This window comes from Podarcis gaigeae, assembly GCF_964106915.1.
Source record: "Podarcis gaigeae genome assembly, chromosome: 9".
Taxonomy (NCBI): Eukaryota; Metazoa; Chordata; class Lepidosauria; order Squamata; family Lacertidae; genus Podarcis; species Podarcis gaigeae.
Window position 1 is genome coordinate 64,268,827 of NC_139685.1, and position 16,270 is coordinate 64,285,096.

A 16,270-nucleotide genomic window follows, 5' to 3' on the forward strand; every position below is an offset into this window, starting at 1 on the left:
TGAGCGCCGCAACCCCAGAGTCAGCCACGACTGGACCTAATGGTCAGGAGTCCCTTTACCTTATCAAATTACTGGTAGTATATTGGCAGGTGACATGGTGAAGTTTGTGATGAGCTCTGTAGGAGTTTCTCTTGTGATGCGAGGCTGTTTGTCAGACTTTGTGCTACCATTTGAACTTGGTGTGTTCTCTCCTCCCCCCACCTCCTTCTTGCATGACTTTGGTCCAGGCTGCAGGTAACTTGCCTCCACTGTGGTTTGGATTCATCCAAATGTTGCCATGGGGGAGGCTATGGTCAACAGTGGAAGGGTGAGCAGTGGAGAGAAGGGCCCTCAACCCCATACCTGCTAGAGACATTTACCCACTCACGTTACCCACCTCTTGGCTCCGCCTTCTTTTCTCCTTGCAAGGAGAAAATAATACCAATCATCATCATTTTTAATTTGTTTACCGCCTTTCTATCTTACAATACTCAAGGCGGTTTACAAGCTGAAGAAACAGAAAATATGCATCTCACAACAATCTAATGCAATACAAAAATGTGACAATAAAACACAACCTTAAAATAGGCAACCTCCATCAAAAAAGTAACATTCAACAATCATTAGAATAGTATAAAATAACAATATCAACACAGAAAAGTTAAACAGAAATCCACTCAACAGTTACAATAATATCTAAACTATAATCAATAAAACAACTGCAAGCCACAGTACATAAAACAATACAATGCACATTGAGAAGCCGAGGGTAGAGCAAGACAGGTGGAAAGAGGCTTTGCCTGATGGAGTCTCTCCCCTCAGTATAGTCTCTGTATAGTTTCCCCCTCTGTGGGAAGAAAAGCAAACAAGTGTGAAATTCTGAGCAGGAAAGCAGCCTGGAGGTAAAAGATAGTGGTGTCCCGTGGTAGGTTTTTTCCCATTAGGAAAAGGAATGTTGTGCTCAAAGTGTGACATGTGGTTTAGATTTCTCCACCCCCAGTTTTAATAGTGTAGTTTTGATTTTAATATGCTTCAGTTGTCTGTTGAGAACGCCAAAGCCAGAGTGTGTATAATGGATCCTGTTAAATTTTCATCATACCTGTTCTCTTCCAATCCTTCGAGACATACTGTTTAGACCTTTTGCTGCCAGCTGTCATTACATCCTGTAACGTAATGCTGTCCTTTGGCAGCAAGCCCCAGCCCCGTTAACCAGGAAAACCCGATAGGAGAAGATTACCGCTTCTGTGACCTTTGCCATCCCAACTCACAACCCCTGGAACTCTGCGTCTCCTCCTTGAGCTTGCAAGACTCTCAAAGCCTTTCGCTTTAGGCATCTTAAGATTTTCATACAATGTTAAATTCCTTTTCTCCTTTAACACTCTCTAAATACTGGCTTAGGGACGTGGGTGGCACTGTGGTCTAAACCACAGAGCCTAGGGCTTGCTGATCGGAAGGTCGGTGGTTCGAATCCCCGCAACGGGGTAAGCTCCCGTTGTACGGTCATCTCCTGCCCATGTAGCAGTTCAAAAGCACGTCAAAGTGCAAGTAGATAAATAGGTACTGCTCTGGCGGGAAGGTAAACGGCGTTTCCGTGCGCTGCTCTGGTTTGCCAGAAGCGACTTAGTCATGCTGGCCACATGACCCGGAAGTTGTACGCCGACTCCTTTGGCCAATAAAACGAGATGAGCGCCGCAACCCCAGAGTCATCCGCGAGTGGGCCTAACGGTCAGGGGTCCCTTTACCTTTTAAATACTGGCTTGGGTGTGGTGCTAATCCAGCAAAATGCTAATACTTACTGACTGCTTATTTCTGAACGAAACTCTGTAACATTCATACTGAGCTGAAACGTTTTGAGAGAAATGGGGGACCTGTGGTCTTCTCCCCTATCATCTATGACTGCTGGCCATGCTGGCTTGGGGTGAGGGGAGCTGGAGTCTCACAGGTGCCTCATCCCTGCATTTGGAGATGCTCCTCTAAGTGTTCAGCAGTTGAACAGACTGCCGGGGGGGGGGATGGTGGCCTCTCCTCTGGAAGCATTTAAGCAGAGGTTGGATCAACATCTGCCAGACAGGCCTCCACTGCAAATTTTGCACTGGTGTCGGGGACTGGCTGGATGAAGAGGAATGGTGGCAAGCACCAGCCGGGGAACAAACCCCAGAGGAGGAAGTCTCAGAGCCAGGCGATTGGTGGTGGGACACTGAGGAGAGGACAGAGGGAGAAGGGGCTTGATACTGAAGGGACAACAGGGTTTAGTGAGCGGGAAGAGCCGGTGGAAAGGAGCAGTTCAGACTCAGAGTCTGATGCAGAGGAGGAGGAGTCAAGAGACTGCTTAAAAATTCCGGGCGTCTCCCTCTCCTGCTGCAACAAACTCCCCTAGCCCCGTTCTCTGAAGAACGCACATTCAAAGGTGCACAGATGTAGTTTGAGACTGCTTGGGCAACATCCAGAGGTGGAGTCTTAGAGCAGTGCAGAGGGAGGGGAAACCCTCAGGCCTGGCAACTGCTGTATGGGGGTGTCCCTATAGGGACATGGGTGGCACTGTGGTCTAAACCACTGAGTATCTTGGGCTTGCCAATCAGAAGGTCGGCAGTTCAAATCCCCGCAATGGGGTGAGCTCCCATTGCTCTGTCCCAGCTCCTGCCAACCTAGCAGTACGAGAGCATACCAGTGCAAGTAGATAAATAGGTACCACTGTGGCGGGAAGGTAAACGGCGTTTCTGTGCACTCTGGCACTCGTCACGGTGTCCTGTTGTGCCAGATGTGGTTTAGTCATGCTGGCTACATGACCAGGAAAGCGGACAAACGCTGGCTCTCTTGGCCTGAAAGCAAGATGAGTGCCGCAACCACATAGTCGCCTTTGACTGGACTTAACTGTCCAGGGGTCCTTTACCTTTTTTACCTATAGGGGCAAGGCCTGCTGGGAAGTGTTGCCGTTTCCTTGAACAAAGGGTTAACCACACCAACAAACTCTGCTTCTTGCGTGCTGACCTGCGTCTGGCTCCAGCCCTGACAACTGAGCAGGGAATTGAACTGCATGATCTCTAGGGTAACTTCCTTAACTCTGTGATCCTGTGATCCACTCTTTGTGTCAAGCACCTCTGCTGTTGCACTGTCAATGTAAAGTAATTATCCTCTGCTATACCAGAGTTCATGCCAGCAGTAAAGCCATAAATGTGGCCAGTATACTTGGAGGAAAAGCATGTGAAGGCTCTGCCAACAAAATCTTAATTGTTTTCCTTGATTACTGTTTCCTCTCCAAAAGAACATTTTCTTCCCATAGGGCCTATATCTGTTTATACTTCATGGAGCAGATGGGTATTTTTACCAAGGGATCACTGGGGTGGAAATAGGATAAGACAACAAAACATTGTTAAATAAGGAGTGATGGGGAGAGCTGTCCAATCCCTTGCAGGTGAAAGTTTACCAACGTCTTCGTCCTTTACCTTTGATATCCTTTAGCCGCCAGGGAAGGGGCGGAATCGTCTGCCACATCTATTGTGCATGAGTCAACCAGAGTCATTGCTTGGGCATCTCTTCCAAAGGATGACGAATCTTTAAATAGCCCTTCCCACAACAAGTGCTTAATATCTTTCTCTGTCTGTATGAGTCAACAGAGTTTACTTTGATACTCCTGCTCAGTTCTAACAAGCTGCCCAAGCTGTGAAGTGGCTAAGACTTAACCATAGGTTAGAACTATACAGTGGAACCTCAGTTGTTGAATGTAATCTGTTCCGGAAGACTGTTTGACTTCCAAAACATTAGACAACCGAAGCGCAATTGCCTGTTAGCAAAATCCGTTGGAAAAATGCGCTTCAGAAGGCGTTCAACTTCTGAGGTGCGTTCGAAAACGGAAGCATTCAGTTCCGGGTTGTCGGTGTTCAAAAACCAAAACGTTCGACTTCCGAAGCATTCAACAACTGAGGTTCCACTGTAGCCTGAGCTTCTACATGTACAGTGGTACCTCGGGTTACATAGGCTTCAGGTTACATACGCTTCAGGTTACGGACTCCACTAATCCAAAAATATTACCTCGGGTTAAGAACTTTGCTTCAGGATGAGAACAGAAATTGTGCAGCGGCAGTGCAACAGCAGCAGGAGGCCCCATTAGCTAAAGTGGTGCTTCAGGTTAAGAACAGACCTCCAGAACGAATTACGTTCTTAACCCTAGGTACCACTGTATAGAAAACAAACCTTGGTTTGGCTCTGCTTATGTGTTTTTGTTTTTCAGTCCTTTGAGCTCTTAGCTTCATAACTTCGCTCCCAGCAACGTGGTGCGACAATCTATGGAAGATATCTCATAAATTAAAAGTAGAGCTCGAATGGCTGTTTTTTCAATGTAATGGCATGATTTTATTTCTCATACAACTATTGAGGTACACGATCACTCAGTGTCAACAGTATGTGCAAATATCTGACTCTTTTAAGACTATATAGAAACCAAAGTCTCAAAAATTATGGAGTTCACAACTTGAGAATACTTTCATAAATCTTTATTATTTGCAAAGGGAATCTTTGGATGAGGTAATTATCACTTTGGACCTGCGCTGTATCTTTGTACTTTTGCCCTTCCATGGAATCATAGAATTGGAGAGTTGGAAGGGACCTCAAGGGTCATCTGGTCCAATACAGGATTCTCAACTAAGGCATCCAGAATAGATGGCCATCCCACCTCTACTTAAAAACCTCCAAGGAAGGAGAGTCCACCACTTCTCATGGGAGTCTGTTCCACTGTCAAACAGCTCTTGCTGTCTGAAAGTTCTTCCTGATGTTTAGTCAGAATCTCCTTTCTTGTAACTTGAACCCATGGTTCAGGCCCTAGCCTCCAGAGCAGGAGAAAAAAGGCCTCCATTTGACAGATATTTGAAGATGGCTAAACATACCCAACTCCCTCAGTCATTCCTCATAAGGCTTGGTTTCTAGACCCTTGGTCATCTTGGTTGCCCTCCTCAGCGCACGTTCCAGCTTGTCCACGTCCTTCTTAAACTGTGGTGCCCAGAACTGGACACAGTACTCCAGGTGTGGTCTGAACCAAGGCAGAAAGGATAGAGCAGTACCCTTTTTGATTTTTTAGCCCCATCCCCACTTTTGGTATGCTTGCACTTTTAGCAAATCCAGGTTTATTTATTTTTTAAAAAATGATAACATAAAAGAGAAGATGTAAGCACTTAGATTCAAAACATGTGATACAAAACAAAGTTGTTTTTCAGATTGTATGAACAAAGTCATGCTTAGAAATAGCATGGCGTTCCTAATTTCACACTCCCCCCCACTGACACCCCTCTTTTTTTGTTAACTGCGTGTAATGTCTCATTCTAGGAGGCTGGCTGCAAGCAGACACCGTCACTCATTCGGACAAGTGTTGACAGAGAACTGCCAAAGGTGAGTCCAAGGCACAAGGTACAGAAAAATTGGTGTGTTCGCCATCATACTTTCCTACTGCTGCATTTGTTTTGAACTGCATTTCTTCTTTACACTTGTGTGATGGGATAGTGAGCTGCTTGTGCGTAAAAGCTTGATCCCTCTGGGGTTTGGCTGGTCATCCAAACCGAGGCACTAACGGAGCCCCCAAAGCATGACTCCGTCAGTCGCTGGTAGAATCTGACAGTGGGCGTCTACGGAATTTACGCCAACATAAAAGCTGTTTGACGGACATGCGCCTTCGTGACTCTCTGCGTGACAGTTTCCGGCGAAGGGTGGGAGTTCCTAATGGGGGTCTTGTTACCTCTTCGCTATTCTCACTAGAAGTATCCCAGAGCCTCCCCTCCGCTGTGACTCCTGCACTCCCCCTGCTGGTTCCTTCCTCTGCTGCAGATTCTCTCCTATTCTCCTGGAGCCTGTCCACCACCTGTCCCTCCGATGGCAGTTCCCTGACATCCACCTCCCCCCCAGGGCCCCCTTCACCCCCTCCCGCCTCCTCTCCCACTGGCGGTGAGGGCGGAAAGCCCCTGAAGGAACTCTCCTCGTCGTCCGAGGATTCAAACACTTCTAGCCACGGCGTACCGTCTCTCTCCCCGTCTTCCTCTTCTTCGTCGGAGTCGGCTTCCTCACCCACCCCTGACTCTGGGAACCCTTCAAACTCTCCTTCCTCATCGGTGGTCCCAAAGTGTTCCCTTCTAAATCGTGCCACGGGTTGCGGTTTTCTTGGGAAACGCTGATGAAATGTTTCTATTAAGACCTCGTCATTGACTACCTCTGCTGGTACCCAAGTGTTTTCCGACTCTACTTCCCCCTCCCATTCTACCAGATATTCCACCTGATTCCCCTTCCACCTGGAATCAATGATTCGTGCCACGTTCATGTCGCGCTCTCTCTCTTCTATCACGGGCGTTTGGGTGGCCTCTCTCTCACGCTCCCCCCACTCACGTCCCTCTCGGTACGGCGACAGTAATGACCTGTGAAATACTGGGTGTAATTTCATGTGACTGGGCAGCCTGAGTTTGAATGCTACTGGGTTGACCTGCTGTATGACCTCAAAGGGTCCCAATCTTTTGGGTCTCAATTTCTTACTCCCGCCCTTGAACGGTAGTCCTTGGGTGGATAACCACACCCGGTCTCCCACCCTTATAGTTTCACCTTCCCTCCTATTTCTGTCTGCTTGCTTCTTATATTCTTCCTTGGCTTTCTCTAAGTTAAGTTGAAGCTGACGGTGGATCGCTTCCATCTCTTCAAAAAAATATTCCGCCGCCGGCACGCTCCACCTCTCCCCTCCCTCTCCTGGGAATGCCCGGGGGTGACACCCATAATTTGCCAGAAAGGGACTCATCCCTGTGGACACGTTCTCCGCGTTGTTGTAGGCAAATTCTGCTAGAGGTAACTTATCCACCCAATCATTTTCTCTGTCTTTTACATAACACCTCAGGTATTGTTGTAAAATCCCGTTTGCCCTTTCCGCTTGCCCATTTGTTTCTGGGTGCCGGGCAGTTGAGAAATTGAGTTCTACGTGCAGTAAGCTCATAAGTTTCCTCCAGAACCTGGAAGTAAATTGTTTCCCTCTGTCGCTCAAAACCCTCAAGGGGGCGCCATGCAACCTAAAAATATGTTCTACAAACAACTTGGCGGTTTCCTCCGCTGTGACCGCATGTGAACAAGCTATAAAATGACACATCTTGGTTAATAGATCTACCACCACCATGACAGCTGTTTTGCCTTTGGATTTTGGCAGGTCCGTCATAAAATCTATGGATACTGCCTCCCATGGCCTTTCTGGCGTGGGTAAGGGTTGTAATAGCCCCGCTGGCGCCACCCTCTCTCCTTTCGCTCGCTGGCACCTGTCGCAACCCCTGACATATTCCCGTACGTCCTCCCTCACCTTGGGCCACCAAAACTCCCTGGTAACCAACCACATGGTTTTGTGCTGTCCAAAATGTCCCGCTGTGGGGCTGTCATGCAACTGCTTGAGTACTCTGCCCCTCAGTTCCCCATCGGGTATGTACAGTGCCCCTTTGTAATACAATGCCCCGTTCTTTTCTTCAAACCCCCCTGTATTCTCCTCTGTCCTCCTGAGCTCTCTGAGTTTCTCTTGGGCGTATTCATCGTTCTCAGTACCCTCTATCAGTTCCCTCTGCCCCACCAATGCCGCCCCACACACCCAGCGGTCTTCAGGGATTACATGCCTTGCCTCAGGCGCTCCCTCCCCCTCTAAGTACTCAGGTTTCCTGGAAAGAGCGTCTGCCCTCACGTTCTCGGAGCCGGGCACGTAACGAATCTCAAAGTGGAATTTGGAGAACTCCTGGGCCCATCGCACTTGTCTCTGGTTCAGCACTCGGGCTGTTCTCCAGTATTCCAGATTTTTGTGGTCAGTTCGGACTTGAACCTTGTGCTGCGCCCCAATCAGCAAGTGCCGCCATTTCCGGAATGCTTCATGAATGGCGAGCAGTTCTCGGTCGTATACTGTGTAGTTCCTCTCGGATTTGTTCAACTTCCGCGAGAAGAATGCACACGGTCTCCATTCAGACGTATCTTTTCCCGGCTGGAGAAGAACGGCCCCCACCGCTCGGTCTGACGCGTCAGTCTCCACTCTCATTGGTTGTTGTAGATCCACGTGCAAAAGTTGCTCTTCCGACGCAAACGCCTGCTTTAAACGTTCGAACGCCCGCTGCGCTTCTTCCGTCCAAACAAATTTCTTTTTGCTACTAAGACAATCCGTGATGGGCGCTGTTAAATGGGCAAAGTTTTTGATGAACTTCCTATAGAAGTTTCCGAAGCCCAGGAACCTTTGCACGTCCTTCTTGGTCTTTGGTGTTTTCCATTCCAGTACCGCTTGAACCTTGCTGGGATCCATGGCCAATCCCTTGTCAGACAACCGGTACCCCAGGAATTCCACCTCCCTGGTATGAAACTGACACTTCTCCAGTTTCACCCACAGCCGGTTTTCTCGCAGCTTGCTCAGTACCTCTCTTACATCTCGCACATGCTGCTCCTCATTCTCTGAGTACACCAGGACGTCATCTAAGAACGCTACGCAGTTCTTGTAGAGCAGTGGCCCCAGGACGTGATTCATGAATGATTGAAAGCAGGCGGAGCCCGCTTGTAATCCGAAAGGCATAACCCGGTACTCAAAAGCCCCCAAGGGGGTGAACATAGTGGTCTTCCACTCATCCCCCTTTCTCACACGTATCAAGTTATATGCCCCCCTAAGGTCCAGCTTGGTAAAAATTTTCCCTTTTCTCACCCGTGTTAGAATGTCATCAATTCTAGGCATAGGGAAAGTCACTGGTTCTGACACTGCATTTAGGGCCCTGAAATCACATACAAGCCTGGGCTTGCCCGTGTTTTTTTTTGTCCACAAAGAACACTGGGCTGCCCCCCACCGCTCGTGACTCTCTGATGAAACCTCGCTTGAGGTTCTTGTCAATGAACTCCCTTAACTCCTGCATCTCACTGTCTGACATTGCATACAGCTTGCCCACTGGCAATTGTGCTCCTGGGAGTAAGTTAATTTGACAGTCAAAGGGTCTGTGCGGGGGCAGTTTATCTGCTTCTTTTTCGCTGAATACGTCAATCAAGTCAGCGTATTGTGGTGGCACCCTCCCCTTGTCCATCACTTCCATCCCTGCTAGAGTGGCCCTGGCCCCTGCCTGAGCCTCTCCCTCCTTGCAGTGTTCTAGGCAATGTGCTGATCCAAAGGAAACCACTCTCTGATGCCAGCCTACTAGCGGATCGTGTAGTGCCAGCCAGCTCATTCCCAAGATAATAGGAGCTCCTCCCAAGGTGGCTACGTTAAACGCTATCAGTTCTGTGTGTCTTGCCACCCTCATTATCATTGGTACAGTTTGTTGGTTCACTTCTCCTCCCAACAGCTCCCTCCCATCAATCGTGGTAACCTGCAAAGGCTTACTTAATGGGATAGTCTGTATCTGGTGTTCAGCTGCAAACTCCTTACTCATGAAATTACATGAGCTACCTGAATCCAATAGCGCTTTTATCTTCAGTGGGTGTCCGTTTGCCAGTTCCAGCAACACCTCTATCACAAGCGCTGGTCTTGGAGGTTCCGGCGTGGGCACATTCACTACTCCCTGGCCTGGCTGCTGTGCCCTGATGTTGGCAACCAGGCGTTGGCTTTTACTTGTTCCGTGATTTCTTCTTCCTCCTTCCCCCCAACAGTTCCCGCCATCCCTTGCCATTCCTTCCTTTGCGGACAGACTCTGGCAAAGTGACCTGGCTGTTGGCAGAGATAGCATCTCTTGCCGCTCTTTCCCTCCTTCTTCCGCCCTTCACTGGTGTTTGAAACTGCACGCGCGCGCGCTGTTCCAAGTTCCATCGGCTCTGCTGGCGGGAAAGGCTGCTCCGGAATCTCTGGAATGCGGAAGTCCTTCCAACGTTCCCCCTTTCCTTCCCGCTTTTCCATAGCTCTAGCCTCCTGGCGTGCTCCTATGGACAGCGCTGATTTAGTCAGCTGATCCATAGACTCCGCCCTAGGCGCCCGGGAAAGTTCATCTTTCACTGCCGGAGAGAGACCTTCTTCAAACAGTATTTGAATAGGTTCACTAGCAAGGTCCCACCCTAGTCTATGAATCAGCATGGTGAACTCAGTCCAGTACTCACGTACAGATCGGCTCCCCTGTTTACACGCCATTAACTGTCTGCGCACCACCCCCTGCTCGATCTCGCTGGAAAACATCAAGTCCATGGCGCGAAAAAACTTCATAGTGTCCTTTAAGATTTCATTATTGGCTGCCATCAGGGGCCGAACCCAGTCCTTCGCCCCTCCCTCTAGATGGCCAATCACGTACGCCACTCTAGAGTTCTCATCGGGGAAGTCATCAAACAGTAGATTGAGAGCATATTGCATCTCTGTCCTAAAGGCTTGATAGTTCCTGGGATCCCCCCCAAATTTCTGCACCAATCCAGGCACCCGTCTGGCAAGTGGGGTGGTTTTCCCTTTATCCGCATCTTGAGCCCTCCTCTCCTCGAGCCTCGCCGTTTGCAGCGCCAGCTGGACCTCCAACGCCCTGTACCTTTCTTCCAGGCTTGGACCTGCTCCAGCTCCTGCTCCTCCGGTTCCGGCTGGTTCGCTCATGATGCCCTCTGCTTGCACAAGCTGCTTTCAAAGACTGTCAGATTGCTGTGATGGGATAGTGAGCTGCTTGTGCGTAAAAGCTTGATCCCTCTGGGGTTTGGCTGGTCATCCAAACCGAGGCACTAACGGAGCCCCCAAAGCATGACTCCGTCAGTCGCTGGTAGAATCTGACAGTGGGCGTCTACGGAATTTACGCCAACATAAAAGCTGTTTGACGGACATGCGCCTTCGTGACTCTCTGCGTGACAGTTTCCGGCGAAGGGTGGGAGTTCCTAATGGGGGTCTTGTTACCTCTTCGCTATTCTCACTAGAAGTATCCCAGAGCCTCCCCTCCGCTGTGACTCCTGCACTCCCCCTGCTGGTTCCTTCCTCTGCTGCAGATTCTCTCCTATTCTCCTGGAGCCTGTCCACCACCTGTCCCTCCGATGGCAGTTCCCTGACAACTTGTTTCCATCTTTCAGGATTGGGAGCTCTGCTTTTGAACTAATTCCAAGGCGATTGGGGCCGCTGGGACTAGTGGCACTAGCCCTATTGAGGTTTTTCTGTTTTACACAGTGGTACCTCGGGTTAAGAACTTAATTCATTCCGGAGGTCCGTTCTTAACCTGAAACTGTTCTTAACCTGAAGCACCACTTTAGCTAATGGGGCCTCCTGCTGCCGCTGCACCGCCACTATACAATTTCTGTTCTCATCCTAAAGCAAAGTTATTAACCCGAGGTACTATTTCTGGGTTAGCAGAGTCTGTAACCTGAAGTGTCTGTAACCCGAGGTACCACTGTATTGGGTTGGACCAGTGGTCCATTTAGCCCAGTATTGTCTTCTCTGACTGGCAGCATCTCTCCAGAATTTTGGACAGCAGTATTTCCCAGCCCTACCTGGAGATGCTGGGGATCAAACCCGTGACCTTCTGCATGCAAAGCAGGTGCCCTGCAACTAAGCTACAGCCCTTCCCTCCATTGTGTCAAGAAGGAGAATGGGGTACCTTTCATGGCCCTGCCCCTTCTGTCACATTCCTAGCTGCCCAGCCTTCCATGTGCTGGGACTGAACATCTGCACTGGGAAGGATGCTAAATTGTGTGGAGGGTAGAACAGCCTCCTTGCAGCAGAATTCTAATCAGAGCTTATGGAAGATGTTGGGGCAGGGCTGATTGGACCACGATGGAGGGGGTTGGGCCAATGAGCATAGCCCTATTCTCTCCCCTCATGGGATTGAGAGCTTCTGGAATGGGCTGTTGTCAGTAGTGTTAGACATATAAGCTGGGCACCATATGACTCCTTAAACCAGGGTTACAGTCACCAAAACAGAATGCCTTGTTGCCATTTTGTGGCCAGATGGCTCGGAAGTCATGTTTTGGTTCCTGAAATTCATTCTGATTGTGCAGATAAAATACAACGCATAGAATTCCACAGGATGTGTTGCTATTGTGTGAAAACAGTCAAAATCCAAGGATCCCCAGGCATGCACCTCCAAATGGTGGAGACGTCAGGTGCTATCCTGACATCCTGGGCAATCTCACTTATTCGCAAGTGGTTGATAGGTAAAGGGACCCCTGACCATTAGGTCCAGTCATGACCGACTCTGGGGTTGTGGCGCTCATCGCGCTCTATAGGCCGAGGGAGCCGGCATACAGCTTCCGGGTCATATGGCCAGCATGACTAAGCCACTTCTGGCAAACCAGAACAGCACACGGAAACGCCATTTACCTTCCCGCCATTTACCTTACCTATTTATCTACTTGCACTTTGACGTGCTTTCGAACTGCTAGGTTGGCAGGAGTAGGGACCGAGCAACAGGAGCTCACCCCGTTCGCGGGGATTCGAACCGCTGACCTGATTGGCAAGTCCTAGGCTCTGTGGTTTAGCCCACAGCGCCCAGGTGCAAAATGCGCCTGGCGAATTTCAAACGCTGGTTGTCAGGGCTTGGACTTGTGGCAGGTCTTGAACTCGGAACCTGAGAGATTTCGGGCCAGGATTCAGCCTGGCGAGCTACAGCTAAGCCCTGGCCAAAGGGAGAGAACAGTCAACATAGCACAGCTGCTCAGCATTCTGAAATGCTACGCCGTAACCAAGACTATGCCTAGTCTTGTGTCTGAAAATAAAATAATATCCAAGGGAACCTGAATTCTATGATTTGTATAAACAATGTGAATCAAGCCAGATTTTTTATAATTCATCTTACTTAGCAGTAATTGTCTCGGATATCACAAGGACTAGGAGGAACTTGCATTGTTTTTAAAAAATGAAAACTGAGAAGATGGTGAACCTGAGATTTGCGGCCGTTTCTTCTGCATTCGCAACTTTTAAAGGCACTGGGCATTTCCAGACTGTCACTATTTTCAGATGGGATCGCAACAAATTCAGGTAGCGTCATTAAAGCTGATTTGGAGCTTTTGTGCATCAGAACTGCTTCCCCCCCCAAAATCAGACTTTTGTTGCATTATGGACCATGATGGGGAAATGCAGTGTGGAATATTATTTGCTGGACACATTCAGTCATGTGGCCTCCCATCTGCAGGCTGGCTGTGGTCCAGCTCAGACACGTTTTTCCCACCTCCATGTGATGCTTAATCATATGTCAATTTTCCTCTGATGTTTCGCAGTGGAAGATTAACTGGGGTGGAAGGACGTCTTAACCATTTCCCTGCAGTGCTTTTCCTGCAAAAAAGAAAAAGAAAAAAAGCCTTCCAGTTGTTCCCCATATCATGGGGGAAAGATAGTGTGTAGAGGAAAAACAGAAAATTCAAGCTGGAACAAATACCCCTCCCCAGAGGAAAGGTGTTAAAAAACCCCTCTCCCCCATACTCCAGGCTTCTCTTGTGACCTTTGTAGCTGTGTATTGTAAAAGCATAAAATACGCAGGGGAAATGTGTGCGAGGCAAAGCATCACGTGGAGTTCATCTCTGAGACATAAGCCAGAGCCCTAAATTTAAATGCAGGCTTAAGGTGTGTTTTGTTTGAAGGGGGAGTTTGCACAGAATATCTGGCACAAGCGACGCTTGATCAGCTGTGCAAATTTTGGACACTTAGGGCACAGAAACTCACAGGCGGCCTGAATCCCTCGACTTCTCTGCAAATTCTGCAGAGCTTTTGAAAGTAAACATTTTTTGATATGTTGGGTTGCCAGATATGTCTCCCTCCCAACCTCACCAACTGGTTTAAAATGTGGACTGTTGTTCAGCAGAGAGTTATTGCTGCTTTTGAGAGGCACCATTGTCTTGTTTGTGGTGTCCTTGCCCTCCACAGCAAATGTTTTCCAAGAGAGCTTTGCTTTCTTCCATAGCTGGGGGCGTGCTCTAATTAAGGATTGCTTTTCAGTCAGTAGATAAATCAGGCACTTATTTTGGAAGAACCAGATAAACAACGAAGGTTCCTTAGATATGACCCCAGCTGTACTCCACACTTGGCCTGTTCCAGCACGTATGCCCAGCTCTTTGGCAAATTGACAGGAGATATTTAGCCATTCCCCTGCCCATATATCAATGTTTGTTTTGGATATTGGTTCAGTTTTCACACTGGTGCCTTAACACCCCGCCCACTGCAGTGCACCCGGAGCTCAAGTACTCGCAAGTTATGTACTCATAGAGTTGTATTTATGCTATCTTTGGTGCCTGTTCCCAGGGGCACTTATACACACGAATGTATAAAGGCGGGCCTGCTGAAAGGGGGATCTGCTACATATAGATCCTTGGACCTGGTGAACTTGCATATTAAAGCAAGCTATGCTTTTACCGTCCCAGACTGAAGAGAGCGTCTGCCTCTAATGTTTGTATTGACGGCTCAAGAGCTGATCCGGGAAAGTGAGCCAGCCTTGAAATATTGTTGATGCACCCTTTGCAGACTGGGGATTGACAGGTTCACCGTGTGCTTGTAGCAGTGATGTTTTAACCATTTGTTAAATTGGCCAGCAGCCCAGTTTGCACCTGCAGGAGAACCACGATGGCTGTGCCGTTTCGCTTCTCATTGGGTACATTGTCTGGTTCTTTCCTTCATTCCACATCAGTGTTCAATGCCTTTTCTTATGCATCTTGGCGTGATTTTGCGTAAGAACATAATGTAAAAAGAGCCCTGCTTTATCAGGCCAAAGGCCCACCTAATCTAGCATCCTGTTCTCACAGACACCAACTGGATGGCTATGGGAAGCCTGAAAGCAAGACACGAGTGCGGCAACACTCTTCCCCACGTGTGATTCTCAGCCACTGGTATAAAGTGGTACCTTGATTCACAAACTTAATCCATTCCAGAAGTGCGTTCCAAAACCAAAGCGTTCCAAAACCAAGGCATGCTTTCCCATAGAAAGCAATGCAAAATGGATTAATCCATTCCTGACTTTTGAAAACAACCCCTAAAATAGCAATTTTATTATCTAACAAGACCATTGATCCATAAAAAGAAAGCAATAATCAATGTACCATACTATAAAATAAATAAGACAGTATTGTAGATTATAAAAATTTATTTATTTATTTTCTTATCTGCACTGATGATAGTCATTGTTTGGGTGGTGGGGCTTTTATCCATTTCCGCAGTCACTCACTCACTCAATCAGTAGCTGAACTGGGTTCCACACAGTCACAAAAATAAATTAACCCCAAAAGCCTCAAAAACAAAAGCGGCAAATACAGTGGTACCTTGGTTCTCAAACTTATTTTGTTCCAAAATGTTTGAAAACCAAGACACAGCTTCTGATTGGTGCAGGTGCCCCAGAAACAATAGCCGACAATCACATTGGACATTTGGCTTCCGAAAAACGTTTGAAAACTGGAACACTTCCAGGTTTTTGGAGTTTGAGAACCAAGGCGTTGAGTACCAAGGTGTTTGAGAACCAGGGTACTACTGTATTGCCTCTGGCAGGGGAAGTAGGAAGAAGGCACCATGACTAATAGGTGTTGACAGCCTTGTCCTCCACAAATCAGTCCGTAATTCCCTTTTTAAGCCAGCGACTAATTGCCCATCACACCATCATGTGATGGCGATTCTCATAGTGTGAAAAAGTACATTCTATTGCATGTCTTGAACCTCCCAACATTCATTGGATGGCCCCCTCCACTTTTTACGAAGATTACCCGATCTGGGATCCCATAGCTAATTCTCCCCTGGTCTCCTTGCTGGCCAAAATAGGACTAATTTAGCCATCTAGCCCTGGTGACCATCTGATGTTTATTGGATGGTTTTTTCCACTAAATTGATTTTTGAATTCTGAATTTATGGTTATTCACGTTTTGTACTGTATTTTATGCTGTATTTGTTCCATCAATTAAGTGTTTTAAATTTGTTGTTATCCTCCCTGAGCCCGGTTTTCTGAACCGGGAAGAAACTATTATTATTATTATTATTATTATTATTATTATTATTATATTATTATTATTATTATGCCTCGCTAGGATAAGTAACATGGTGCCCTCCAGATGGTTGGACTCCATCTTCTATCTTCCCTGGCCTGCAGGTCCAATGATCTAGGATGTTGGGAGTTGAAGTCCAACAATATCTGGAGGATTTCCTTCCAGTAGCACCTTAAAGACCAACTAAGTTAGTTCTTGGTATGAGCTTTCGTGTGCATGCACACTTCTTCAGATACACGAAAGCTCATACCAAGAACTAACTTAGTTGGTCTTTAAGGTGCTACTGGAAGGAAATTATTTTGTTTTGACTATGGCAGACCAACACGGCTACCTATCTGTAACTGGAATATCTGGAGGGTACCACTTAGGCTGCCCCTGGTTTTACGTATAAACCAAGTTTACGTTTCGTTTTGTAATCTGACCAAAAATCCTG

At 47.8% G+C, this 16,270-nt stretch overlaps 1 protein-coding gene across 2 annotated transcripts in view; it reads left to right on the top strand.

Annotated features, from left to right (window-relative positions):
- FAM13A (family with sequence similarity 13 member A) overlaps positions 1-16,270 on the top strand; it is a 146,057-nt gene that overhangs the window by 24,031 nt on the left and 105,756 nt on the right. For both annotated transcript variants that reach the window (XM_083756397.1, XM_083756396.1), the window contains one exon: positions 5,296-5,376. In XM_083756397.1, coding sequence (XP_083612523.1) covers positions 5,296-5,376 — 81 coding nt within the window. The remainder of the gene's footprint in view (positions 1-5,295; positions 5,377-16,270) is intronic.